The 26,956-nt window shown below is 35.2% G+C and overlaps 2 protein-coding genes and 2 long non-coding RNA genes across 13 annotated transcripts in view; 2 read left to right on the top strand and 2 right to left on the bottom strand.

Moving 5' to 3' along the window:
* The first annotated feature begins 414 nt into the window (after nucleotides 1–414).
* LOC101740958 (importin-5) lies at nucleotides 415–10,341 on the top strand. 2 transcript variants are annotated; one of them, XM_038015641.2, is made up of 17 exons: nucleotides 529–701; nucleotides 1,255–1,488; nucleotides 2,517–2,659; nucleotides 2,737–2,938; nucleotides 3,294–3,419; nucleotides 3,819–4,030; nucleotides 4,628–4,859; nucleotides 4,956–5,099; nucleotides 5,271–5,390; nucleotides 6,427–6,622; nucleotides 6,866–7,018; nucleotides 7,273–7,446; nucleotides 7,844–8,148; nucleotides 8,225–8,368; nucleotides 8,467–8,686; nucleotides 8,762–9,276; nucleotides 9,544–10,341. In XM_038015641.2, the coding sequence occupies exons 1-17, from the start codon at nucleotides 621–623 to the stop codon at nucleotides 9,625–9,627; spliced, it is 3,285 nt and encodes a 1,094-aa protein (XP_037871569.1). In that variant the 5' UTR covers nucleotides 529–620; the 3' UTR covers nucleotides 9,628–10,341. The 2 variants fall into 2 exon arrangements, with proteins under 2 accessions (XP_062528675.1, XP_037871569.1); XM_062672691.1 differs by having other exon boundaries at nucleotides 415–701; nucleotides 8,467–10,341.
* Nucleotides 10,259–12,234, bottom strand: LOC119629538 (uncharacterized). Its single transcript, XR_009975060.1, has 2 exons — nucleotides 11,488–12,234; nucleotides 10,259–10,543 (listed from the first exon to the last, which is right to left on the bottom strand). It is a non-coding gene; the product is annotated as an uncharacterized LOC119629538 (long non-coding RNA).
* Nucleotides 12,235–13,857: 1,623 nt separating this feature from the next.
* Nucleotides 13,858–26,956, top strand: part of LOC101741049 (choline-phosphate cytidylyltransferase B) — a 30,667-nt gene continuing 17,568 nt past the window's right edge. For 3 of the 9 annotated variants that reach the window (XM_012697381.3, XM_062672689.1, XM_062672687.1), the window contains exons 1-2: nucleotides 13,870–13,969; nucleotides 14,220–14,406. In XM_012697381.3, the coding sequence (XP_012552835.1) occupies nucleotides 14,266–14,406 (141 nt within the window). In that variant the 5' untranslated portion in view covers nucleotides 13,870–13,969; nucleotides 14,220–14,265. Of the gene's footprint in view, nucleotides 14,134–14,219; nucleotides 14,407–20,918; nucleotides 22,054–26,956 lie in introns of those variants that run through there. The other 6 variants (XM_004922931.4, XM_062672690.1, XM_062672688.1 and 3 more) reach the window with 3 other exon arrangements.
* LOC134200233 (uncharacterized) lies at nucleotides 14,507–21,456 on the bottom strand. The gene is made up of 2 exons (XR_009975059.1): nucleotides 21,323–21,456; nucleotides 14,507–15,607 (listed from the first exon to the last, which is right to left on the bottom strand). It is a non-coding gene; the product is annotated as an uncharacterized LOC134200233 (long non-coding RNA).

The following is a 26,956-nucleotide window of genomic DNA, read 5'->3' as shown; positions in this document are numbered from 1 at the left end:
ACTCCTTGCGTTCCCTCCAAAAAGTCTAGAACAATTAAATTGAGTCAAAACTCAGGGGGCTTTCAAACTCTAGATAATTATTATGTGTAATATCTATGCTCAAGATTTTCACTATTGTAAGTTGGTTCTACACAATCCTGCAAGATCTAACTAAAGACATAATTTTATGGAAGTGATTTTATTTTTTATGCTAATTTTTATAAATTTTAAAGTTTGGTCTTTGAATTAATCGGACTTATTTACACAGTCAAATTATCTGTGCTATTTACTAAATCAAATTTAATTACACTATTTAAGACAATTTCTTGTTTTAATTTGTGAAAAACTAAATTCTGAACAATCTAAAAGACAATAAATTTAAATATAATAACATTTATTTTACTTATTGTCAAAATTCGATAATCTATTCATCACGTTCCCAATACCGGACCTCTCTGTCAGCGAGTGAAATAAATCTCAAAATAGTTGAGAAATTAAGTAGGTACATAATATTTCCAACTTTTTAAGTTCATTTAGTCGATGTTTTCATTGTTTTCTTAACTGGCAACAAAAAAGAAAGTGGCCAGTAGTATGGCATGTTGGTTGGATGAAAAAAATTGTTCCTTTTGAAGAAGTTCAACATGGCAGGAGATCAGGCGCAATTTTATCAGTTGCTAAATACTTTACTTTCAACCGATAATGATATCAGATCCCAAGCAGAGGTAAGATAAAGTTCTGTAATTTCTATTTGCAATTATTGCACTATGAAAATAAATAAACTGCCTTGTCTCGACAAAACAGAAAGCCTCGTGTCAAAACGTGGTCATGGAGGTTCCGAACGAATATAGTTTTTTGAAGCGATAAAATATAATAGCATTTGCACATTAACTACTTTATAAAATTGTTAGTACTGAGTAATCTGGTGTTTTACTGCTTTATTTTGTATTCAAACCTTACTACATTGGTACCGCCACATACAACCGCTTTTGGAATTTAGGAGGGCGGGTACGCACATGTCTTGTTTAATGTAGAAAAATAAGGTTAGATAAAGAATACACTCGCATCATAATAATAATTGTCAATGCTGTTGTTAATTACAATATTGTTGTGTGAAAATTTTCGGTCGTAACTTCAAACTAAGGTTGAGGTCAAGTTCATGACCATTTTGCCTATTTCATTACATAAGAAAATAGGCGGTGCCCGTGACCTTAGCGAGAATTTTTGGTACCTAATAAACTGCGGAACAGATTGAAATAAAACTGATTTTTTTTAAAGGACGCATACAACAACATTCCAACAGAAACAAAAGTAGTGCACCTAGTGAATTCAATTCAAAATGCAGACATTGCCGAAGATGTGCGTCAAACGGCGGCCGTGCTGTTACGAAGATTATTTAGTGCAGAATTCTTTGAGTTCTTCCCGAAATTGCCATTTGAGCAGCAGACAGTGCTCAGAGAACAATTGTTACTCACCCTTCAAATGGATCTTTCCCAGTACTTACGAAGAAAGGTGAGTTGTATGTATGAGTATGTAATAAAAGCAATTGATGCAAAAAATAATTAGAGAACACTTGTTTCTGAAACTCTAAGAATGTAATACTGAACACAAACAGAAAATATTCATATTAAATTAGTCACTGCTTATTATTTTTGACAGTATTAGTCACTTCACACAACTTATACTTAATACCTTTCCTTTTTTTCTGCAACAGTACACCTGGGATGATATTCTTTCTCTTATCTTCTTATATTCTAATATTGAGTGGTCACCATACCACATAGACTTCATGTGAATGCTACCACCCGGTTTGAACTCTTTTAAAATTAATTAAGGCATCTGTGTATTGAAGGCTTACTTGTAAGCTATCAGTTTTCTCCACTCATTGCTTTTTTTTTGCTTGAAATACTGTTTATCATCATCATTATCTAATAAGAATTTATCAGACAAGTCCTCAATCATCAAATCTATGGGGAGGCTATGTAATCAGTTTAACCAAAATTCTGAAGATGACTGTAAGGTGGTAATAATACATGGAGATTTTTATAAACTTTAAAGAGATGGTACAAAATTTGTATAAAAAAATTAAAATGTTATTTATGAACAATGATGAGTATTTTTGTCCTTCAGTGCTCAAAATGTGCTCAAAATTAGTCTTCTTGTTTTAGTCCTATTAGTTGGGATGTGTTGATTATATTTCTGTCACAATAATATAGTTTTTATACTATATTGCATCATGTTGAGAACATATGATGCTGTCTTCATGTCAGAGAGAGATGTAAATTGTAGTAGATTAGTCATTAAACTGAACCAAACCTTTCTGCAACTGATCTATTTAAAAATATTAAAAATGATGTGGTGAAAGATGTGGTTTTGGAAAAAAACTAATGAATAAATGATCAGTAATCTTTATCAATTTTGGGGAGGTGTGTCTGAATTTAAGGTTTACTTAAATGCTTTGGAACAACAATACTTTCACAGTGAAAAATAAATAAGTAATAAACAAAAAAATGTATTAAAAATGTCCATTTACTCATCAGGTTTGTGATGTAGTCTCTGAACTGGCTAGGAATCATATTGATGACGATGGCAACAACCAGTGGCCTGAGTTCCTACAGTTCATGTTTACCTGTGCCAGTGCGCAAGATCCAAACATCAAAGAAGCTGGTATTAGAATGTTTACGTAAGTTTCAATTATTTTAATTCAATTTTTTTTCTTACTTTTATTTTACACAATAAATCTTTGTTTATTGTTAACAGATCTGTACCAGGTGTATTTGGAAATCGTCAGACTGAAAACTTGGATGTGATAAAAGGCATGTTAATATCTGCTTTGCAGCCAAATGAATCAATGGCTTTGCGAACTCAGGCAGTTAAAGCTGTAGGCGCCTTTATACTACTACACGATAAGGAGCCCATCATACAAAAGCATTTCAGTGATGTTCTTCTACCTTTGATGCAGGTTTGTAGATTTGTTCTCTATACAGTAAATAGTGCACTGATCACATCCATAGCCAAGATCAGAAGCATTCTTAACCTACAAAGAAAAAATAAGTGAATAATTATATTTGCCTGCTTAATATGATAAACTCAACAGTTTTTTTTTATGTATGCACAAATACTCCTACGTGCACATTTTCTATAATAAAATGTGTTACTGCCAAATTGTGCAAAATTGAATTTGGAATTTCGCTAACACCAGCCTTGTCTATAAGCTGGAGTTTGATAGTAATTCTCAATACATTTAAATTCTTAAATGATCTTCAAAAGGGATAGTATTATATTTTGAATGAAATAGTACATGTTTTTGTTATCAGGTAATAGTTCTGTCTATTGAAGCAGCTGATGATGACTCTGCATTGAAAGTACTCATTGAGTTAGCAGAATCAACACCTAAATTTCTCCGACCCCAGCTGGAGACCATATTCCAAGTTTGCATAAAGGTATGTAAAAAATGTCTAAAATTACCAATTCATTTACAAAAAAATTGGGAATGGGTAAAGAGACTATAAACGAAACAGCCATAAAAAGTAGAACCCTAAAACATAAAACTACTCATTTAAGAGTGCCAGTGAACTTGTGACCTTAGTGTATGTTTAAGGAGCATGCCCCCATTAATTAGGATTGTGGTCATTACTTGTTGTTTTAGTTAAATTTTTGTTTGAAAGCATAATCAGAAACTAAAAGTGGCTAAATTGACATTAATTTGTATCACTATTGAAGATCAATGAGAGTCTTATTGCTACAATTGATATTTGAAATAATTATATCTGTTATTGTAGTTTGATATAGCAAAATATTTATTGTATGGTATAAAAATATCATTTTACAAATCAAATTAGGTGGTTGGGGACAAAGATGCTGAAGATAACTGGCGCCAACTGGCACTTGAAGCGATGGTAACATTATGTGAGACAGCACCAGCCATGGTGCGTAAACAAGTGCCCAATGCCGTGAGCATGCTCACTCCACTTGTACTTGAGATGATGTGTGAGCTTGATGAAGAGCCTGACTGGACCATACAGGACAACACTGCTGATGACGATAATGACCAGTAAGTTACCATTTTAATGATTCTCATATTGCAAACCCAAATGATTCAAATAACATAGGTCTTGATAGGAAATATGTAATCATATTTACAGATTTAAGCCTAACTGTTTAAAGGATTTACATATATGCTACAGTGTTTGTAATTAGACTCTAATGTTAATTTCGGACAGCACCAATTAAATGCTATGTAAGCAAATACCGTATTGAATAATATGATAAATCTGCTTGCTGATGAACAAACTTATTCAAAGTAAATTCAAAACCTGTAAGGTCTTATTATTTGAATTTATACATTACTATGAATTCTCAGAAGATCTTACTAAACTAACAGCGAGATTATTAGCATTCATATGTGTCTCTGTATATGAGTGTCAGTCCCTCGCTAACATTAATGTTATAATATTGAATGCAGTGGCTTGACTATCATTTGGTGTTGATAGCCAAGATAAACACAGTAGTGATGTTAATTGATTACTAAAAAAAAGCTTGGTGCACGAATACAAAGGCAAGCTAAACTCATTCAATTTAATATTTCACTAACTTAAACTTAGTTCATCGTCAAATCAAATTATTAAATATAAACTTTATTAATTTACAGGAATTATGTGGCAGCAGAATCAGCATTGGACCGCATGTGCTGTGGTCTTGGTGGCAAGATAATGCTGGGACTTATTGTGGGACAAGTACCTGTAATGTTGCAATCTGAAGATTGGAAGAGACGCCATGCTGCCTTGATGGCTGTCTCCTCAGCTGGTGAAGGGTGTCATAAACAGATGGAACAGATGCTCGACCAAGTTGTTACTGCTGTTCTTAATTACCTGAGTGACCCTGTAAGTGGAAAACTGTTTAATACTTACAAAATATCTTGTTTTGGTAAGAATATTGTTAAGCCATAAATTAACATCATTTATTCCTTTACCTTATAGCATCCCCGAGTACGTTATGCAGCTTGCAATGCAGTAGGGCAAATGTCAACTGATTTTGCACCAGTGTTTGAAAAAAAATTCCACAGCAAAGTTGTACCTGGACTTCTGATGGTGCTCGATGATAATGCTAACCCGCGTGTACAGGTAAGCAAATACATTTTTATAACAAGAGCTATGGCACCAATGGCACCTATCAAATATTCTGTATATTATAAAAGACAATTTGATCAAAACCATAATTACCATGAGTGTCAAGTGGAATTATCTTAAATAATCTTATTTTGACAGTTTAAATGTTAATTCATGTCTTTACAGGCTCATGCAGCAGCTGCTTTAGTAAACTTCAGTGAAGACTGTCCCAAACCTATCTTGACTCTGTATCTTGACCCATTAATGAAAAAGCTAGAGGCCGTCCTAACTACAAAATTTAAAGAGGTGAGTTAAATCTATATTATGTTAAAACGTATTGTTTTAGATTACTTTTGTGGTTTTCATATTAATTTTAGAGTATTCACTACCCAATGTTCGTTAGTGATATGATCACATCTTGGTCAAATTACTTCCATAGCATTGGTATATTGAATGTGGCAATTTGCTCCCTTTCTCTCTTTTATAGAAAGTCTGGGATCTCTGTACACATACATATTTTCACTACCGTAATTTTTTTACTTTATACTAATTATCCAAACCTTGTCATAAATTTGCTGTGGTCTGTTCCAATATTAATTAAATATTTCCTTATTTTAAACTGATTTTGTTCACAATTTTGTCAGTTTTCTTTTTTTTATGATGAACTGTAATTTTCTAAAATAATGAGAAAGACATTAGATGTTGTTTTTAAAAAGTACTGTATTACTATATAATTATGATATATTCTTGCAAATGCCATTTAATTTATACTTTTATTTTTCAATTACAACTTGAACTTCATTTATTTGTATACATAACGTGGCTAAATTGAAAAAATGTGTGCGTGTACTAGTGTACACACGTAAGAAGTGAAACTTGTTTATGGCCTTATTTTTCGAAAAATGATCTACATGCAACTTTCTAGAAATTGGTTAAATAAAGTTAAATTAGATAAAGTTTAAACAAAAGGATTTTATTATCATAGACATGAATACAAAAAAGTTAAATTAGATAAAGTTTAAACAAAAGGATTTTATTATCATAGACATGAATACAAAACAGATGGCGCGTAACGGAAAAAAGTGACGCGTAACCGAAAAATGTGACGGTAAATTTTTTTCCAACGCCGATAAGGAAGTTTCACTTCAAAAAATCTGTATTCTTATTTTTTTATACTTAACTACACTTTTTGTTTAAACTTTATCTAATTTAACTTTATTTAACCAATTTCTAGAAAGTTGCATGTAGATCATTTTTCGAAAAATAAGGCCATAAACAAGTTTCACTTCTTACGTGTGTACACTAGTACACGCACACATTTTTTTTTTTTATCTTTTAACAGTTGGTTGAATGTGGTACAAAACTGGTACTCGAACAGATTGTGACAACAATCGCCTCAGTTGCAGACACTGTTGAGAAAGACTTTGTCAAATATTATGACAGACTCATGCCCTGTCTGAAGTATATAATTGCCAATGCTACTACTGATCAACTTAAGATGCTGCGTGGCAAGACAATAGAGTGTGTCAGTTTGATTGGTAAGAAAATAAATCTCTATGATACATTTTTCTACTTACACATCCAATGCGGTCTCATTGATCAGTAAGGTCCTGGATATTAGCCATAAATATTCAGGTGTATGGGTTTTAATAAAAAGTGTTTGCCCATTTTACATACATATTGTAAAAGATTTACAACTTCATAAATAATTTTAACTAATCATTTCAACTAAATTAAGCTTGAAGCAATTAATTCTTATTACAATTAAAAATGATTTATAGGACTAGCTGTTGGAGAAGAGAAATTCATGTCTGATGCATCTGAAGTGATGGATTTACTTCTTAAGACCCACACAGAAGGTGAACAGTTGCCTGCTGATGATCCTCAGACATCATATCTTATCTCAGCTTGGTCTAGAATTTGCAGAATAATGGGTAAGTATTTTTTTTTTTTTTTTTCATATATAAAGTTTAAAGTGTGTGTGTGTGGCCTTCATAAGACAGTGCGATTATGAATATTGAAGGATGTTTGTTTTTAAGTAATGTTTTTTTTTGTTTAATGTAAAAACTGAATACATGATTACCTTCACGACCAATGTCATTGAAGGTCATTTGTGCTATCAAAATAAATGGTAATCGAAAAATTTAAGACTACCATGCCATAAATTAAATCTTTATTGTTCAAATAGGCAAGAAATTCTCACAATATTTACCGATGGTTATGGAGCCGGTAATGCGTACAGCAGCAATGAAGCCAGAAGTAGCACTTCTTGATAATGAAGATTTAGAAACCATTGAAGGAGACCTTGATTGGCATTTTGTCACACTAGGCGAACAACAAAACTTCGGCATTAAAACTGCTGGTGATTATAAATATTATATATCTATGATACTTCTTATGTAGTATATAAGAATCTGTTTTTATTTTGCACTTGTGTGTTACTTATATATACTATATATTTGATACATTTGATTGAGATTAACAATTTTCAAAACTTAATAATTACACGAAGGTTATAAACATAGTACAATTTTCTTAACGTGACAGGCATGGCATTTGGCAACCTGTATAATATTTAATCTTACTGAGAACAGGTATCAGAGATTAATTTTTATCACAACCACTTTATTTCTGAACTCCTATATGTGCATGTGAAAACATGGTCAATACTTGTTGCTATATTAAATTCACATCTTCTTTAGCTGACTACATGTCTGACTACATATATAATTAATTAAGCATAGTTTGATATTTTACAGGACTTGAAGACAAAGCTTCTGCTTGTGACATGTTAGTTTGCTATGCTCGAGAACTAAAGGAAGCATTTGCTGAATATGCTGAAGACGTTGTAAAGCTAATGGTGCCCATGTTGAAGTTTTATTTTCACGATAATGTGAGAACTGCTGCAGCAGAATCCCTGCCTTATCTCCTTGAATGCGCCCGCATTCGCGGCCCGCAGTATATTCAAGGAATGTGGGCTTACATAGTTCCTGAACTGCTTAAAGCCATTGACTCTGAGCCCGAACAAGAAGTGCAAGTTGAACTGCTCAACAGCTTAGCCAAAGTACGTTGTATTTTGTGGAATGCATTTGTTATTCTCTCAAATTACGAATTTATAGTAATTAGATTACAATTTGCAGTGTATCGAACTTTTGGGCATGGGTTGCCTTTCTAACAATGAGATGATGGCAGAAGTCTTGCGTATTCTCAACAAACTATTAACTGAACATTTCGAACGGGCTACTGAAAGGCGACAAAAGCGTGCCGACGAAGATTATGATGAGGTGTGTCTTATCGTTGTATTCAGAAGCTTCATATTTTGATTGTTTAAACATAAAAATCTAAGATAAAAATGTTCACAATAAAAACTTATCAATTATAGGTCTTAGAAGAACAATTAGCTGATGAAGATAATGAGGATGTGTACAGTTTGTCTCGCGTAGCAGATGTATTACATGCGCTCATGTCTGCTTACCGCGATTCGTTCTATCCTCATTTCGACACGTTGTTGCCCCATCTTGTGCAGCTACTTGCGCCTAATAGGCCTTATTCTGATCGCCAGTGGGCCATTTGTATTTTTGATGACATAATAGAATTCGGAGGTAAGTCATTTTGTCACAGCCGAAATAAAATCGTTAATAGTTTATATGCTCTGAGACAGATGTTATTCACTGCAGGTCCTGCTTGTGTGAAGTATCAAGATATATTCCTGGAGCCAATGTTGAATGCATTACGTGAATCTGAACCGGAAGTGCGTCAAGCCGCGGCCTACGGTTGCGGCGTGCTAGCACAGTTTGGTGACGTACAGTTTGCAGCCGCCTGCGCACGAGCTGTACCTCTTTTGGCCGCCATTGTCGCAGAGCCGGACGCACGCTCTCTTGAAAAGATCAATGCAACTGAAAATGCTATATCTGCCGTCGCTAAAATTATCAAATACAATCATTCGCAAATAAATAGGGATGAAATCATCACGCATTGGCTGACATGGTTACCGGTGACTGAAGATACCGAAGAAGCGCCTCACGTGTACGCCTTATTATGCGAGCTCGCGAGCAGCGGACACGGCGCTTTATCGACACCTGATGCCCCGCAACGTGTGCTGGCCACACTCGCCGAAGCGTTTCGCGCCGACGCTGTACCAAACGATAACCCTGTCTATGCGCAAATGGTTGCATTACTTCGACAGATACAGGTAAATATTATTGTTAATTGTTATTATTAATATAAATTTAATAAATAGGTATTGATTGGTTCGTTAATCACCTCAGATATTTGGGTTTTATTCTTGAACTGAGTCACTGTTTTGATGAAGGATGAGGTTGGTTGATTGGTTTTGAGATGAATGTGTTCTTGTCTGGTATGTATTTCTGGCACCAATTTATGTTCCATGTCTTCTGTTATTTTTGATTTTAAATAAACATAAAAAAATTACTTCAAATAAATACTTTTTCCTTTTCAGTCAAATGCCGAATTATTTAATTCATGTCTCATGACTTTAAGTAACGACCACAAGGAAGCTCTTCAGATAGCTCTGTCCACATAGTAACGACGCCCTATCGACGCCCTGCACCTTATTCTGGCTACTCCCGCTACTTATAAATTATTGCACGTTATTTTAATGGCATAACATGTATTTATTGTGAAAGCTCAAGGAGCTGATGACTGTTCATGGAATTATTGTTATAATTATAAAATTGTCAATACATCACTCCATTTGTTAATTGTTTTCTTTCGAGAAGAATAATAATAGTTTTCATATAAGTGCTTATATTGGGCTGATTCGAATTGCTGTGATATACCTTACCGGTTTATGCCTGGTGAAATGGTGCGATTGCATTTCTCCATATTTACGGTCATGTCAACAGTTCCGTGATTGTACATATTAGAAGTTCGAAATGACGAAAGATGGCCTGATTTGACAAAATCGAAACTGATAACGCACTACGTTATGTAGTATGTTATGCTGCTTTGTTAATATCTACATTATTGCTTGGAGTGTGTACATACTATTTTGGTTATAATTTATTGAAGTCTTAATACAATAATATGCAGCGTTGCATTATAATCTCACTGTTGAAAATAAACAAACTGTTAGTTGTAAATTGGGCTGTCTACCTACATTTGATAAAATTACTACACGGAGAACTAGGTGGTCATTTCAGCAAAACTTCGTGTTTATTAAGAAGTAATTTTATTCAATTATATATGTATTGTATACACATATTTGTTTAAACAAAAAATAAAAATATTGACATTATGAATAACTTTCATTTGCGTACATAATCGTGAACACGTTTCATAAATGAAACGATTGGCAAGGTTTCGCGGGCGTCGCGCGGCGTTTGGGGCTAACTGTGCCGTGCGTGGAGGAGATACGGTGCGCCGCATCGTTCAACCGGTGCGGCTGGCCGCAGCCCCAGAGCAACCGTAGCGGTTGCCGGCTGGCCTCAAATCGGTACCTAAAAATTGATGTGTGGCTTGCCGCAACAGCAGGCCGCATCGCGGCCAGCCCCTATTGCGTTCTCGGCCTAAGGCGTCCGGTGCATCCCTCGTATAGAGGGATACCTCGGTGTTCGAATACAGCAGGCGGGTACCAATTTTTCTAATGAAATACGAATCAAATGTTCACGATTGACTTCCACAGTGAAGTAATAACAACGTGTAATGATTTTTGTAATTACCGGTGGTAGGCTGCCAATTTCAGCTGTGAAGCAGTAATTCATTTCGGTTTGAAGGGTGGGACAGCCGTTCTACTGTAAAAACTGAGACTTAGAACTCATGTCTCAAGGTGCCTGGCGGCATTTACATTGTAGATGTCTGGGCTCCGGTAGCCACTTAACACCAGGTGGGCTGTGAGCTCGTCCACCCATATATGCAATAAAAATATTTATCAGGCATTGGACCGCATAGTTATGTTAATAAATGAATCTAAATTTGGAATTAATCGATTGAATATCTAATAAATGTCTTGTATTATTAAGATTAATTCACTTAAGTCCTTAACTCATTAGTTAATTAATTTCTCAATTACTAGGCATCCAAAAAACTAACGGAATCTATACTCTATACTAATATATAAATCTACAGTGGTTTTTACGGATGTTCCATTATAGCTACTGAACCATGCATCCGATTGACTTGAAACTTGGTATCCATGTAGAAAATACATGTACCTACTTAATAGATATGCTAATAATATATATTAAATATGAGTGTTGGACTCCCTAATAATAATGACAATAAATAATAATGTTAATTTTAAATGCCCAGCGAAGCGGGCGTTTAATGAAATTAAAATACTATATTGGTAAACAATCATAATCTAATCTAATAATAATGTTAATTTTAAATGCCGTACGGCTAGTTAACAATATTTCTAGTGGTAGTTTTTATCACAACGTACCAGAGCGTCAATGAAGCTTATACATTTTGACCAAGTTGTAGTTGTGGCACCAAATTCGCTTTAGTTTTTGTTCAAGATAATTTTAAACAAAAAAAAGTAGTAATTATTTTATGACTTATTTATTTAGCATCTATCAAAGTGCACAAGTGTGAAATAATGAAACAAGTTTTGACGTCTCGAGTTCTTTTAAAGTCTACTACTATGGTTTAAATAAAAACCCATCATTGTAACATTATTCATCTCATCTCTTTTCATTCGATTTCATTCATTTTGCCAAATCAAATATATCATTTCATCATAAGTACAAATTTAGATAAATCAACTTCTTTCATTTCAGTCCATTTCATCTTTACATCCTTATAAAGATGAGGCCGATGAGGCGTGTTTACGCTAGCAGGTTTTAAACAAGGCTTTCACTTCGAAGTACGGACGGCGCCGCGCACAGAATACTATTACTTCTAGCGCCCTGGTATGAACAAAAATACTTGCAAGTATGAAAATAGGTATATGTGCTAGATCGGATGCTCAAAAAACTTGAACACTCACATGAAAATACTGCATAGGAAAGTGATTCATATCTTGTTAGGAATAAAAAACACAATTGGATTTGTGCCTAAAAAATACTTTGAACTTCAAACAGTTTTTTATTTATACGATTGTGCACCTTATTCGTTATGAGATACGGGTTGAATTCCTAAGCAAGTATTTTGAAATTTGAACACCACGGCGTCTTAAATTTTAAAATTTTCATTAAAAGTGTCTACTCGTGAAAGCGATGACGAAGGACCCTCCACGCCGAAAAAAAAAGAGAACTTATAAGCAGAAATCTATATATATAAAAATAAATTGCTGTTCGTTAATCTCGCTAAAGCTCGAGAACGGCTGGACCTATTTGCCTAATTTTAGTCTTGAATTATTCGTGAAAGTTCAGAGAAGGTTTAAAAGGTGAATAAATATGAAAATGATCGGAATTATATAAAAACAAACAATTTTGTTTTTCTTAGATGTGTCCCACATTGGATGGAATCCTTTTCTTTGTTTTAAGTTCATTTTATTCTTAGCTTCAAAAGCTTAGGTCTCTTATTTATCAATTGAGGCACTACGAAGTCTGCCGGGTCAGCTAGTTTCCAATAAAAGTATGTATCTTTTTTACTACAAAATCACTGTAATGATTTTTATGATTTACTGTATTTTCCTACCGTAATTTTACATGCGGAGCACTGTATTTTGTTTCAATCCAACCTGGCAACACTGCGCGCAGGGAGTGGGTTGCCGAGCCCGAGTATTTCTGATGAAAGCCGAATGCATGAACCGAAAATTTAATGCACATGCAATCCGATCGAGTCGGGAACTTATCAATCAAATAAGCTAACATTTAATAACTGAAACAAAACTAGGAGCATAATTGCGTAAACATACATTCATAAAATACTGATATTTAATAATAAAACTAACAAACGCTTTCAAGTATTGGTAATTTTCCGTACATTCGTACCTAGAACCGCCTGGCCAGTCATCGATCTCGTCGAACCCGTCGCTTGTGACGAAGGGCTCGACGAGTAAATTAACCTACAGACACAGCCCACTGAGTTTCTTGTCGGATCTTCTCAGTGGGTCGCGTTTCCGATCCGGCGGTAGATTCCGCGTAGCACGGTTCTTGCTAGGGTTCGTGTTAGCAACGTCGTCAGGTTTATGACCCGTGAGCTCACCTACATGTTAGGGCGAAGCTGAAATAGCCTCTCAAGGCTATCAGCATAGGTAGGGAAAAAAAGAAGCCCTGGTATTAAATTTTGTAAGTATGTCTCATCGCTACATCCTTGTCATTTTTTTATTTATGTTAAACAATTAACAAATAATAGAGTTTTATATATTCGACACTGTCATTTAATTTCCATACTAAAAAAAGTTAAAAAAAGATGTCTAAATTATGTTGATGAGGGTACTTAGTTTACATAAAATTACGTAGGTACAACGTTCTGGTGGGAACGCAATAAGCTAAGTTGTGGCAATTATTATAATTTGTTAATTTACTGTGTTTTCAGGCTTAAGCGTGTAATAATGGTGGTTTATTAACTGTTTAGTATCTGTGAAAGTACAAATGTGGGAAAATAAAACAAAGCAACTGGACATAACTTCTCGGGACCCTCCACAAAATCTACTGGAAAAGTTTCAGTAAATGACCACTATTTTACTAAGATTATATTTCATCCCATATCTTATCTTATTTCATTTCATGCCATGTTTTTAATATTCAACTTCATTTCACTTCATATTAAGTATCATCAAATATTTAAAAGATTAGGGTTTATGGTATGACACCTTTGCCTTTTCAGTTGGAAAATAAAACTATCTATTACTAAATAATGACATCATTTTTATCTGTCAAATGCCACTTCACCACAATCACCATAATTTGTCATTTATCCGGCAGACCAAATCGCCAAAAAAAAACAGATGATAGTACGTAACAGACGTTTTGGAAGTAATTAAAATTTTGATTATTCTTTAATTTTTGAGCACCCCTAAACAATAACGAAAGAGAATTGAATTGAAAAATATTTTCACTAAACAAGGACACCAATCAAATAGCTAAATTTATTAAATAGTAGTCTGAAATAAACTCGGAAGTTACATCAACACGTTTAGGTAATTTTTATTTGATTCATTTTCAACTTTGTACGGGAATTACTATACAAAAGAATTTTACATATATATTTGACTTTTAATTTTAGGGTTACTTTTGGTCAATAGTACCAAAGAGTTCGGCTATGTGATATAATGTCTCGAAAGAGGACGTGGCCAAGCACTGAAGAGGAAATGGATTCGAAAATACGGGAAGGCGGAGGCACTGAAAGTCAAAACGGAAGCACTACCAGCTTCAACAGTAGCACAAGTCAAGTTACAATAGAGCCATTACCGGTAAGTATTCATAGATATGATTTTCATATTTAATATACATGTGTGAACCTTGAACGCTTTCCATCTAACAGAGTACTTCAGAAATAATATACAAATAGTAAACAGGTGGTATATTATTTATTTGGATTGGGTGTATTCTCAGATTAAATTTTAAATTACATTATTTACTTTCAAACTCTCAAAAGTGCACATTGATCTTGTCAGGCTTTCAAAAGTAATAGACATAAACATATTTTTAAGAAAATGTATATAAATTATATGAAATAGGCAGGTTTTGAGTTTTATGAACAAACTTCATATCTATACTAATATTATAAAGCTGAAGAGTTTGTTTGTTTGAACGCGCTAATCTCAGGAACTGCTTGTCTGATTTAAAAAAATCTTTCAGTGTTAAATAACATTGAGGAAGGCTATAGGCTACATAACATCACGGTAAGACCAATACAAGTGAAGCACCAATAAAGAATGTTTCAAAATATTTTCATTGGGGGTAAAATTTAGGGTAATGCCAAAGTAACTATTCCACACGGACGGAGTCACGGGCAAAAGCTAGTTGTCTACAAAAAAAACACTTAACGTGGTGTAGAAAGTACCGTAACATAGTGATGTGGTCAGGCCTTACGTAAGTGAAATAAATTTTTCATTACAGCCTTTGAGAGGGGGACTCATTTAGATATATTTAGACAACATTTATTATGCAAAACTACAAAAATCCAATTCTGTAGTGTTGAGATAGAGAAACATTCATGTGCAGTCAAATTCTTTGATCATCCCTCAATTACATGCCCTAAATGCCAGTCCATTTTTTTACCATTATTTCTATACATCGCTATAATGGTTCATATTTATAATCTATTTATGTAATAAATTATCCAGTACCATCACTAATCAAATGACTGACATACAGACAGATTGGAAGTGAAATAAACTACAAAAATTTTTTGTCATTCCACTATGGAATCTAACATTTCTTATTTTATATGTTGTTAAAGACCTCTTCCTTCCATGCTTCAGTTTCCTCATTATTGTGGACTGTAATTCCTTCCCTGCATCATTGTCTCATTCACAATTGACCTTCAATCTGCTGTGATCCTTGGCTTTATGGAGGACATTGTGAAGCTTGATGTTCAGGCAAGATCAAAATTTGCTCAACCATCTCGTTGAACTGCGTTCCCTTACTTTGCTCTCTATCTCTAAAGACCTAATTAGGAAAAAATAATAAAAGATCAAGTAAGGGTTTTTACATTTTCTTTTTTTTTTCATAAATAGAACACCATGACAACTTTGACAAAAAAGCCAAGTATCTATTAGTAATATCACCTGATAAATAAACAGTTCAATAAGATAGCCATGATGTACTGTATATATTTACGAGTCACTGTTGATTATGAATTATAAATGTGTTGTATTGTGATCTATGCCTCCAATACATAAACGAAAGTAAATATTATCACACCACTGGGCTTGCTGCCAACATTGTGGCGTGATCAGTCTGATCAGTGACCGTGTCTGACGTCATTCATTCAAATACCTCTTAATACGTACATATGCGTCGTCGTGTTCGCATAATAATTACGTATTATAATAATAATTCATATATGAGACTCGAGGAGGATCATGTGATTATTATCACTTATTACGATTGCATTAGTTTTGGAGTAATCAAAGATTTTTATCTGTTTATTTAGTAGAAAAATCTTGAAATAATTTTTTTTTTTTTTTTATTGCTTATATGTGTGGACGAGCTCACAGCCCACCTGGTGTTAAGTGGTTACTGGAGCCCATAGACATCTACAGCGTAAATGCGCCACACATCTTGAGATATAAGTTCTAAGATCTCAGTATAGTTACAACGGCTGCCCCACCCTTCAAACCGAAACGCATTATTGCTTCACGGCAGAAATAGGCGGGGCGGTGGTACCTACCCGTGCGGACTCACAAGAGGTCCTACCACCAGTAATTTTTGTTTAATAATGTACGCTGATGAGTGATTCGCGAACTGCGTAATCCGCGGACAAGTTTATTATCACGATACGGTTTCGTGCCTGCCTGTCCACAATTAAAATCACCTTGAACTTAATATAAAGAATTCACCTTATTACACGTGCGTGATAGTTGAAACCGTAAGAAACACTATCATATCGTCGACATTAACATCCGACTTGTTAATTAAAAACGTCGAAGCATGTTTTTCTCAGTCCTGGTTTTTGGCGCAGCACGAAATTTTTGTCGTAAGCGCGTACAAAAGATCCGGTGTCATCTTAGTGAACAGTGATTTAAAATATTGGCACCTAAAAGTCGGTTAGTAGACCGGTCGTTGCCTTTAAGTGTAAATGATCTGGTACTAAATAAAACTATATATTTTACCGAGAATCTTCGCTTTTTAAAGCATTATTTACTTATTTGGTTACTTATATTCGTTAAATATATAACTACGTGGTTTCATGATACATTAATGTTTCAAGTCAACCATTGAGAGTTGATTGATTTATTCAGTCAATCTGCTATCTTGATTGATTGTTATGTTAAGTTATTTAAAGTTGTCATTTGTTTTATAACAATTACTCTGTCGAGACGTCATACTGATCTACCAGCATAACCACAATCCCTTGGCAGTTTGTTTTTGTATATGCAGAAATTTAACAGTAGTTAAAAAACAGTCAAAAAAAGAAACGATGTACTTAGCACCACTTTATTATATTAGCCTTCCGCGAGGCGTGAATGAAAAACATCGTGTAATGAATAATTATGATTTGCGTAATTATTAATGGTAGAGGACGCATTGTAAGTTGAAACGGGTGGGTAGTTATCACCGTCGTGCTAAAATTTACCGCAAAGCAATCATGCGTTCCAGTTTTAAAGATGTGATAGACCTTTTACAATATAATTGTGACTTCGATTCCATACATCAAAATAGAAAATAGCAAGTGTCACGGTCGCCCATGGGTGTCGCAAACGCCAGAGACACACGTCGAGCCTCTGCCTATAAAATCTGTTCACTTTAACTGATAAAACTCGTTTAAAACTCGTACTGGTGGTCTGGTGGTAGGACCCTCTTGTGAGTCCGCACGGGTAGGTACCACCACCCCGCCTATTCCTGCCGTGAAGCAGTAACGCGTTTCGGTTTGAAGGCCGGGGTAGCCGTTGTAACTATACTGAAACCTTAGAACTTATATCTCAAGGTGGGTGGCGCACTTACGTTGTAGATGTCTATGGGCTCCAGTAACCACTTAACACCAGATGGGCTGTGAGCTCGTCCACACATCTAAGCAATATTTTTTTTAAAAAAAAATCGTGACATGTACTTCAAAAAGTTAATAAGGGAACCTTTTTATCGCAACTAGCAAATGCATTTAGTTTGCGTTCGTTCGCTTTTCCGCAATGAGTAACATTCACTTGTGTAAACGAAAATGAATCGAATCGGAGAGCTTGTCAAGTAGTTCCAGGTAGGCGATCCAAAAGTGATGAGCTGACTCTTAACCATTGATCCATCGAAGTACATGCTTTAGCTTGCTAGGGCGTGTTAGCAACACTCCCGGCTTGAGAAACTGAAATAACTTTGTTAGGGTACCTAGGATATTCTTTATTTTGAGAATATTACTAATAATCTGAATTTTAAATGATAAAACTTCGTTTATATTTGAGTACAGAGTAAAAATTAAATTTTTGTACTGAATTTGCTAGAGATTTAGCTGCATTTGTTATAACATGAAAAAACTAAAGCGTGTCCAACAAACTAAACAAAATGGCGCCATAGTTAATCCATTTTACTACACTATGGCGTTTAGCTGCCTTTGATTTTATAGGTCTCAATTGTAATATTTCACGAAGATGCAAACGTTAGAAGCGCGTGGTTACATACCTACAGGCCGAACTTATAGTATGTAAAAAAAAAAGAAAATATTTCATGTCACAGTTTGTCTGTCTTTGTTTGACTAATTAATCACCTTTCGTAATTATTGGCAAATGATTCATATGAGAAAATTTATTAAGCCAGAACAAAACTAAAACTAGAAATTTAATAAATTTTCAATTTTGACTGTATATATATTTATTTATTTTTTTTTTTTTTTTTTTTTCCTACCTAAGCTGATAGCCCTAGCGGCTATTTCAGCGTAACCCTAACTTTAGTAGGTGAGCTCACGGGGCTCAAACCTGACGATGTTGCTAACACGAACCCTAGCAAGAGTCGTGCTTCGCAGAATCTACCACCGGATCGGAAACGCGACCCACTGAGAAGATCCGGCGAGAAACTCAGTGGGCTGTGTCTGAGAGTTAATTTACTCGTCGAGCCCTTCGTCGCAAGCGACGGGTTCGACGAGAACGGTGACCGGTGCTTGAAGTACCTAAAAGCACCGTTAGTGGATCGGGAGGATCCGAGATGACGTGTTTTGGGCGACGTCGACTGCTTTCCATTCTGTCCGCAGGATCGGGAATGTAGTTACCGGCGGCCACGATGAGAGGGTTCTCGTGTCGTGCCGCTTTATCGAAGTGGCGCATGGACGCCGACTGCAGATACTTACTGATGGACTCTAAGTCCAGGTCGTCATGGAGGTCGACATTCCTGACGAACCACGGGGCTCCGACGGCTATCCTGCAAAAACGGGATTGAATGATTTGAAAGGATTTTAAGTGTATGCGGGCCGCGTGAGCGAACACTACACTTGCATAGGTCATGACGGGGCGTATGCAAGTTTTGTAGAGTGTCACCTTATTTCTAAGGGACATTTTACTTCGCCTACATATCATCGGGTAGAGACGTTCTAGGATGAAGGCGGCACGATCGCGTACCGTCTTAATGTGGGGGCGGAATGTCATCCTACTGTCGAGGGTGACGCCTAAATATTTGACCTTCGGGGCCCACGGTATGGGCTGGTCGAACATCGTGATTGGGCGAACGGCGGGGGCGGGGGTTTTGACGCGCCTAGTCGGGAGAGGGATGCTCAGCGTGGTGTTCGGAGGGCGACCCCTTTTGAAGAGCACCGCTGTGCTTTTCGTGGGGTTAATGTCGATGCGCCACTTCCGGAACCACTGTCCCATGGTGGTAGCTGCGGTCTGTATATTTAAAATAATCACTATCCATACATCATTGTGTCTGTTTTAAATTTATGACTTGTATCTCTAAAGATTGGAAATTGGTGCTAGAAATTTCGAATTTTGTGAACGTCTGTCTATAGAGTCAAAGAACTCACGGTCCATGTTATTTTTTTTTTTTGTTTTCGTATCTAAGCTGATTTATTTTTTTAATTGCTTTGATGGGTGGACCAGTCACAGGCCACCTGGTTGAGATATAAGTTCTAAGGTCTCAGTATAATTACAACGGCTGCCCTACCCTTCAAACCGAAACGCATTAATGCTTCACGGCAGAAATAAGCAGGGTGGTGGTACCTATTCGCGCGGACTCACAGGAGTTTCTACCACCAGTAAGACGGTTCGACGAGAACGATGACCGGTACTTGGGGTACCTAAAAGCACCGTTATTGGATCGGGAGGATCCGAAATGACGTGTATTGGGCGACGTTGACGGCTTACGGTCCACAATGCGCCCTATCCTCGGTAAAGTGATGATAGACACATTTGTGTTGGGCCTGCACTGTGCCCTACAGATAGAAAAGAAGGGCTGGCGATTGAAGCACGTCTGTATAATACTCAGAGAATGCTTGCTGCCTGCCATTATAACTGCAGTTGTGTCATTTGCCGATCTTTTTGTAAACTATGATACACTTTTATGTTCCTTATTATTGTTTAGTTAATATTTGGGATATATATCCATTCATTATCTTTGTTAGGATAGGTTTATTTAATAGCGAACACGCCGTTGCGGTTTATGATGTGTCATTGCTGTGCCATGCTTTGTTATTGCGAGAAAGAGATAAGAATTACGACTTCTTTAGTCTTCTTAAGGCTTCTAGATCATAGCGACACTCGTTTGTTTGAAAACTGAACATTCAACCGTTTCATATTATTTGCGCTCTTTCCAGGCCTTTATTTGTAAAAATTAAGAATTTTGTGAGGAGTACACTTGATTGTTTTATAATCTATCTTCTATCTATATCTATATCTATCTATCTATCTATGTTCTATCTATATAGATAAAAATTAATTGCTGTTCGTTAGTCTCGCTAAAACTCGAGAACGGCTGGACCGATTTGGCTAATTTTGGTCTTGAATTATTTGTAAAAGTCTAGAGGAGGTTTAAAAGGTAGATAAATATGAAAACGCTCGGAATTAAATAAAAATAACAATTTTGTTTTTTCTTTGATGTATCCCCCGTCTGACGGATTCCTTTTGTTTGTTTTAAGTTTATTTTATACAAAAGTTTAAGGTTTTTTATTTATCGATTGAGGTACTACGAAGTCTGCCGGGTGAGCTAGTATATTATATAGATGTATATAAAGAATTATCTATTTTGCGGTTTTTGTGGCAGTGTAATACAGAAAACCCAATGCAAATATTGACATAGTCCCCGTTCAATGTAGTGCAAGGGCAGATAATTCAGAGCGTACGCAACAGCAGACACAGGCGAACAAGTTTCTTAAAAAAAAAACGCGTGGAAAAAAGTTGCTTAGTCGAATTCTAACATTTGACTGATAATGGCTAAGGTTCTCTCTTCTATTTTCTTATCGTTAAAGCACTATCTAATTACTATTTGATTGTTATGTCATTTGACATTGCGTAAGTATTAAAAGACGCGCGTTCAAAGTACGAACATTGTAAATAATTGAAATTTATACTACAGTGAGAAGAGAACAATTGAACTGGCCATTTATTATTAATGATTACCTAAACCGTGACTGACTCATGAAATGATCTTGTCAGCTTGTATGATGCAGAAGTTGGATTGTTATTATCATAAATTAATCTCGACACTGAGTAACGCTGTTGTGAATAATAATTTAAATAGAATCACACATACCGTAAGCTATAGTAAAATCAAGTAGTTTGATAACTTAGCCACCAAAAACTTTGCTAGGTCGTTATTGGAGATTTTAAAGACAATGATGTCGTTGGCGTAACAAATTCTTGTTAAAATTTATCATAATGAACTTGTAGTTAAAAAATATTAGAATCTGGTTTAAAAGGATGATGTAAAACCTGGGGCGACACCAAGTCCCCTTCGGAACAAGTCGTGGACGGTCGCGTGTCAGACGAGTCTCCACGTCGGCATCGCGCCACCACCATCGACCGCTCCCCTCTCCCCTCGCGCACACCCGGCGACACCCAGCGCTCTATACTAAAAACATTCCTCACGCCGACTCCATGCCTGTTATCGTTTTAGTCACGGTTCTCAGCTAGAGGGTCACACTCGTTTCGCTCATTCAATTAATAACTCTTTTTACTTTCAAGTTTAACGCGTTGATTGGACGAAAACATTGACGTTTGCTACGTGACATTGCTGAAGCAACATTTTGATAGCTTCAGAAATTTTACTTTCGTAATAACAGTGAAATATAATGCAAGAACATTTTTTGATATAGTGTTAGTTATACAAAAACTTTACGTAAAAAAAAAAAGAAGATTTTGTGCATGATGTCATCAGTAGTGATGCCTCCGCTAACGAATGGACACACGAACGGGAAGCTGGAAAATTCATTAAACGGATACAAAAAGAATGGATACGTAAATCACGAATGCACGGAATCGGTTGTAAGTGCTTTTTTTATATTAACTTTTAATGTATAACGTTTATTTTATGACGAAAATACGTTGATTATGGTTTTAAAGCCTACAATCTTGTTTTTAACTTAATTATTATGCGTGCATTTCTTTGACGTTAACCACATCAAAATTGAATTACTTATAATATGCAAACTTTCAAGTGAAAGCAATCCTAAGTAAGCCAGGAGGAGTAAAGTCTAGCTAGTTGCCATCATTTTTTATTACCCTTCGAAAGTTTGTACACACTGATTATTGACTTCAAGCAACTATAACAATTTTTTTTGGGAGTTTTTTTGTTTTGCTATTTACCGAAATTTAACAATTTAGAAAGGCCGATTACGCTCAATCCGTAAAACAACAACGACATATATGTCGTTCGATTTAATATGATTAATATATTTTTTTTCCTACCTAATAACTGGTAAGCTCACGAGGCTCAATCTGGTAGGAATTGCTAACACTAGCCCTAGCAAGAGAGAGCACTGCTTCGCTGAATCTACCGCCGGATCGAAATCGGGACCCAATGAAAAGATCCGGCAAGAAACTCGGTAGGCTGTGTTTATGGATCAGTGATCTGATCAACTTTATCCACGTCCCCGTCGTTGAGTTTGCACTAAAATTAGTGTAATAATTTCAATTTTGAACCTCCTTCATTCGACATAGGAAACGTTTATGTAATACAAAATAAAAACTGAACATGTTAATATTTTTAAAACATGTAAAAAAAACTACAACGTCCCCAGAATGCCATTCTTTTAAATTGTTTCCGTGAAACTAAGGTTACACAACCTTCACGCTGAAATGCTGTTTTGCGGCCTTTTGTAAACGTTGGATATGAATAAAATAAATTATATTTTAACCAAACAAAAAACACGACTGCGTTATTATTACTAACTAAAATAGGAAAAGCAATCTAAATAGTATCTCTAATATAATATAAGGTACTTAATATAAATTGGAAGACTGCATCTTGAATAAAACCAAGAAGTAAAACATAAGTATTTTTATATAAATATTAGTTCTTTAAAGGATACAATATGTTGGTTATTTTTTTGTAAAGTCCTACCTTTAATTATAGAACATAATAAAAAATCGCGGACAAGCTATCTATACTAATATTATAAAGAGGAAAGATTTGTTTGTTTGTTTGTTTCGAATAGGCTCCGAAACTACTGGACCGATTTGAAAAATTATTTTTCCATTAGAAGCCGACATTGTCCCTGATGAACATAGGCTACTTTTTTTTCATTTTTTTTTATTTATTTTTTTGGTTTCATGTGTGTTTTAATGTTTCCGAAGCGAAGCGAAGCGAAGGGTCGCTAGTTCATAATAATGATACGGTAATAATGTACCCTATGCCCCGTAATTTAATGACAAAGCCTAAACCTATAGTCGGTGTTAAAGAATTACATATTATACGTAAACAGACAATCGAAAAAACTTTATCCTCTTTCGACAGTCTGGTAAGAATATGCATAAGATATTACCCTACTTCGGCAGACAAATGAAAATTAAAGATCTAGCTTCCGCTCTGCAATGCAACGGTAATAGTTCACTATAGTTGAGTTTACTTCAGACCGTTATGCGGATATCGACCGAGAGAGAGAGAGACTAGGAAATATATAAGTTTACCAACCCACGTCTGGCGCGAACAATGTAGGTCTATGAACTATTGCTGCAGCATATTTATATAATTGAAATAATCTAAAATCGTATTTAATTGCTTGTATATTTGCATCTGATCGATGGGGATCGATCGGAAATCTGACATTTGCGATATTATTCATGACCACCGGCCGATTGTTACGGTTCTAAGAATTCTTTATCGGTCGCCTTCAAACTAAAAATAGTCAATATTAGGTTTTTTCTTGTTACGAATCATTCATTTCTTACTTCAGCATTAGGAGTTGAGGAAAAACTAGGTCCTACGGTATTATTGAACTGTTGTTCCACAGTATTTCCCGATTTAAAATTATAACATAACAATCTCGGAGTTGTGCGACTTCTGACGTAAGTTCTTGACGTGAATCTACGTCATCAAAATAAAAAATAGTGCTCATGTCTAGTAGATGTTTCAGACTGAAGAACACTTGACTTTGTTTGTTCAAATCGAAAATAACGTCATTATAATTGTGTGTAAGTAAATAAAATATCGAATTTCGTTCCGTGCTTAGTAAGTTAAAGAGTAATATTTTTCGTATTAATTATAAATGATGTACAAGAAGTCGGTTCACTAGCAATTTAAATACTAATATATTCTTCAATTTAAAGCTATTTTTTTTAACGATATTCAGCTATGGTCTTAAAAAAGGCAAACGATTTAAATATTTTCCTAAAATTAAATGTGCAAACGAATTCTATTAGGTACGTAATGTAATTTTAATTAGTTGAAACCCGAGTACGTTTGTGGGAACTGTTTATCTCATCATAATTTAAAAAAAAATATATCACTCAAGTCTCGCAAAAATAATTCGAAATTTCGAGAGTCGATTAAATTGGTAAACTTCGCGTTGAAACAAAAGTTTTAGGGAGTAGATTACCAAGTCAGTTTCGAGAAATCGTTTCTATGACGTATCTTCAAGTAATGTACTAATTTTACTGGTGGTAGGACCTCTTGTGAGTCCGCGCGGGTAGGTACCACCGCCCTGCCTATTTCTGCCGTGAAGCATTAATGCGTTTCGGTTTGAAGGGTGGGGCAGCCGTTGTAACTATACTGAGATCTTAGAACTTATATCACATGGTGGGTGGTGAATTTACGTTGTAGATGTCCATGGGCTCCAGTAACCACTTAACACTAGGTAGGCTGTGAGCTCGTCCAACCACTTGAGCAATAAAAAAAAAATAAAAATTAGATTTTCTTTAGTCACAACGCTATTATACATGTTCGTCCTCAAGGAAGTTTGAAAATTTTATTAGAGAAGTCGGTTAACAAATAATCGCCAGCTCTTGTTATGAAATAGTTTGACTTGGTTTTTGTTTTCTTTTTTTTCCCCTTCCTATGCTGATAGCCTTGAGAGGCTATATCAGCGTTACCCTAGCGTGTAAGTGAGCTCGCGGGGCTCAAACCATTAGGTGTTGCTAACACAGGCCTTTGCGAGAGCTGTGCTTCGCAGAATCTACCACCGGATCGGAAACGGTACCCACTGAGAAGATCCGGCGAGAAACTCAGTGGGCTTGGTTTATATTTACTGAGTTTACTATTCCGTAGTTATTACTGGTAAAAAACACAGTAAGAAATGCAATATTAGACAAGGCTGTAGTTCTATTGTTTACAAAGAGCGTTTGTGGTTTAAAGAAACCAAGAGAACGCGATTTTAAAATTTCATTTTTTTTTGTTTTCTTATGTATCATCTACATTCTGTAATTATGTCAATTATATCAATTCGTAAAAATATAAAACAACTTCAATTTAATTTCATTCCTTTTAAAAATTACATATAAATTTGGTAGTTCGCCGGTGTCTGTACCTCATCTATATATTAATACGTGAAGCAAAAACTTTGCATCCCTTTTTACGAAAATTGCGCGGACGGAGGAGTATGAAATTTTCCACACTTATAGAGAATATAGAGAAGAAGTGCACAATGCTAATATTTTTTTAAAATAATGCATAAAAGATACATTAAATCAATAAAGAAAACATTACACACACTACATACCATGTATTTGACGCACACACGCATGCATACTATTTATTGTCAAACTTTTGTTCTTGGCGTCTGTTGTCAAATTGAGAATAGATTAAATATTGTTTGCCTTGGTAATATTTTTTATAGTGTAGTCTTGGCGAAATTTGTGATTATAGAAGTATAAAATACAATCATAATAGTGTACAAACTTACAATTCCAATTAATTATAGTCGAATTTCGACTACTGCGGGACCTCTAGTTATATATAAAATATCATAAAGATAATTATACATACTCGTATATAACGTGTTCTTACCACAAATTGCAGTTTTAATGAGTTTCCGATGTTTCGGGACTTGCAATCATCATGGGTAGATAAAATAAGAAATATTGTACAAACAAATGAATACCTACTCGTAAACATATTTTGTAAATGGTAATATTGTCATTAGACATTGAGCCTGACTTGAATATTACAGCCCATCTTAAGGATATACGAAACTGGAGGATACTTAAAATATTTTCCCCTTCGAACTTGAGCGCCGAATCGCTGTAAAAGTAGACTAGACGTAAAACCGAAGGTGTTGATGTAAAATTAATTATATTAAAACTAATAGGTAATTAATTATATTGTTCACACATTTTGACGTGGCACAGTTAATAGTTAAACTAATTAGAATAAGCCCTACCTGTTGACACGTTAACCTGAATACCTCACTCTAACGTTGTATAGGTATGCACTTTTTTTATCGCATTTGTGTCTGAATGAGCTGGACGTCCCGCCTGCTGTTAAATAATTATCGGAGTCCAGTGACGTCACAATCCAAATGTGTTAGCAGGACAAAACTTTTTGATTCGATTTTTGATGGAGTATGTGTATTGTTCGATCGGGCTTCGATTATTGGTGTGCCGAAGCGGATGTTTTCGCAAATTCTAGAATCTGAAGAGGTCGTTCACCCTTTCGTAGAGCTCGCTTTTAGATAAGAACAGAGAAACTTGCCAAGCGAAAACTGACCAATAATAAATATGCTTTCGATCTTAAATTGGATTTTTTTTAATTGACATATCAAAATATATGTATATCATCTTTTACAAAAAAAAAAGAAATCACTTGGAAAGCGACATTTACACACGTACCTTACAGCGCGTTAATATTGATTTTTATAAATTTATAACAAAGACTTATCGGGCGCGTTTACCTAGTTTCTTACAGAAACGTGTTAATCGTAATTTTAGTGTAATGTCACAGTCATTTCCAATG

Source organism: Bombyx mori, chromosome 15 (genome assembly GCF_030269925.1).
Source record: "Bombyx mori chromosome 15, ASM3026992v2".
In the NCBI taxonomy this organism is placed as follows: domain Eukaryota; kingdom Metazoa; phylum Arthropoda; class Insecta; order Lepidoptera; family Bombycidae; genus Bombyx; species Bombyx mori.
This window is presented reverse-complemented; position numbering and strand designations above follow the sequence as displayed.

Bases quoted from the DNA above. Each gene is read 5' to 3' on its own strand.
- LOC101740958 (XM_062672691.1), top strand. From the start codon at position 621: ATGGCAGGAGATCAGGCGCAATTTTATCAGTTGCTAAATACTTTACTT. The intron at 1,489-2,516 runs GTGAGTTGTATG...TTTACTCATCAG, and splicing joins CCCAGTACTTACGAAGAAAG to GTTTGTGATGTAGTCTCTGA. The intron at 4,860-4,955 runs GTAAGTGGAAAA...TTTACCTTATAG, and splicing joins TTAATTACCTGAGTGACCCT to CATCCCCGAGTACGTTATGC.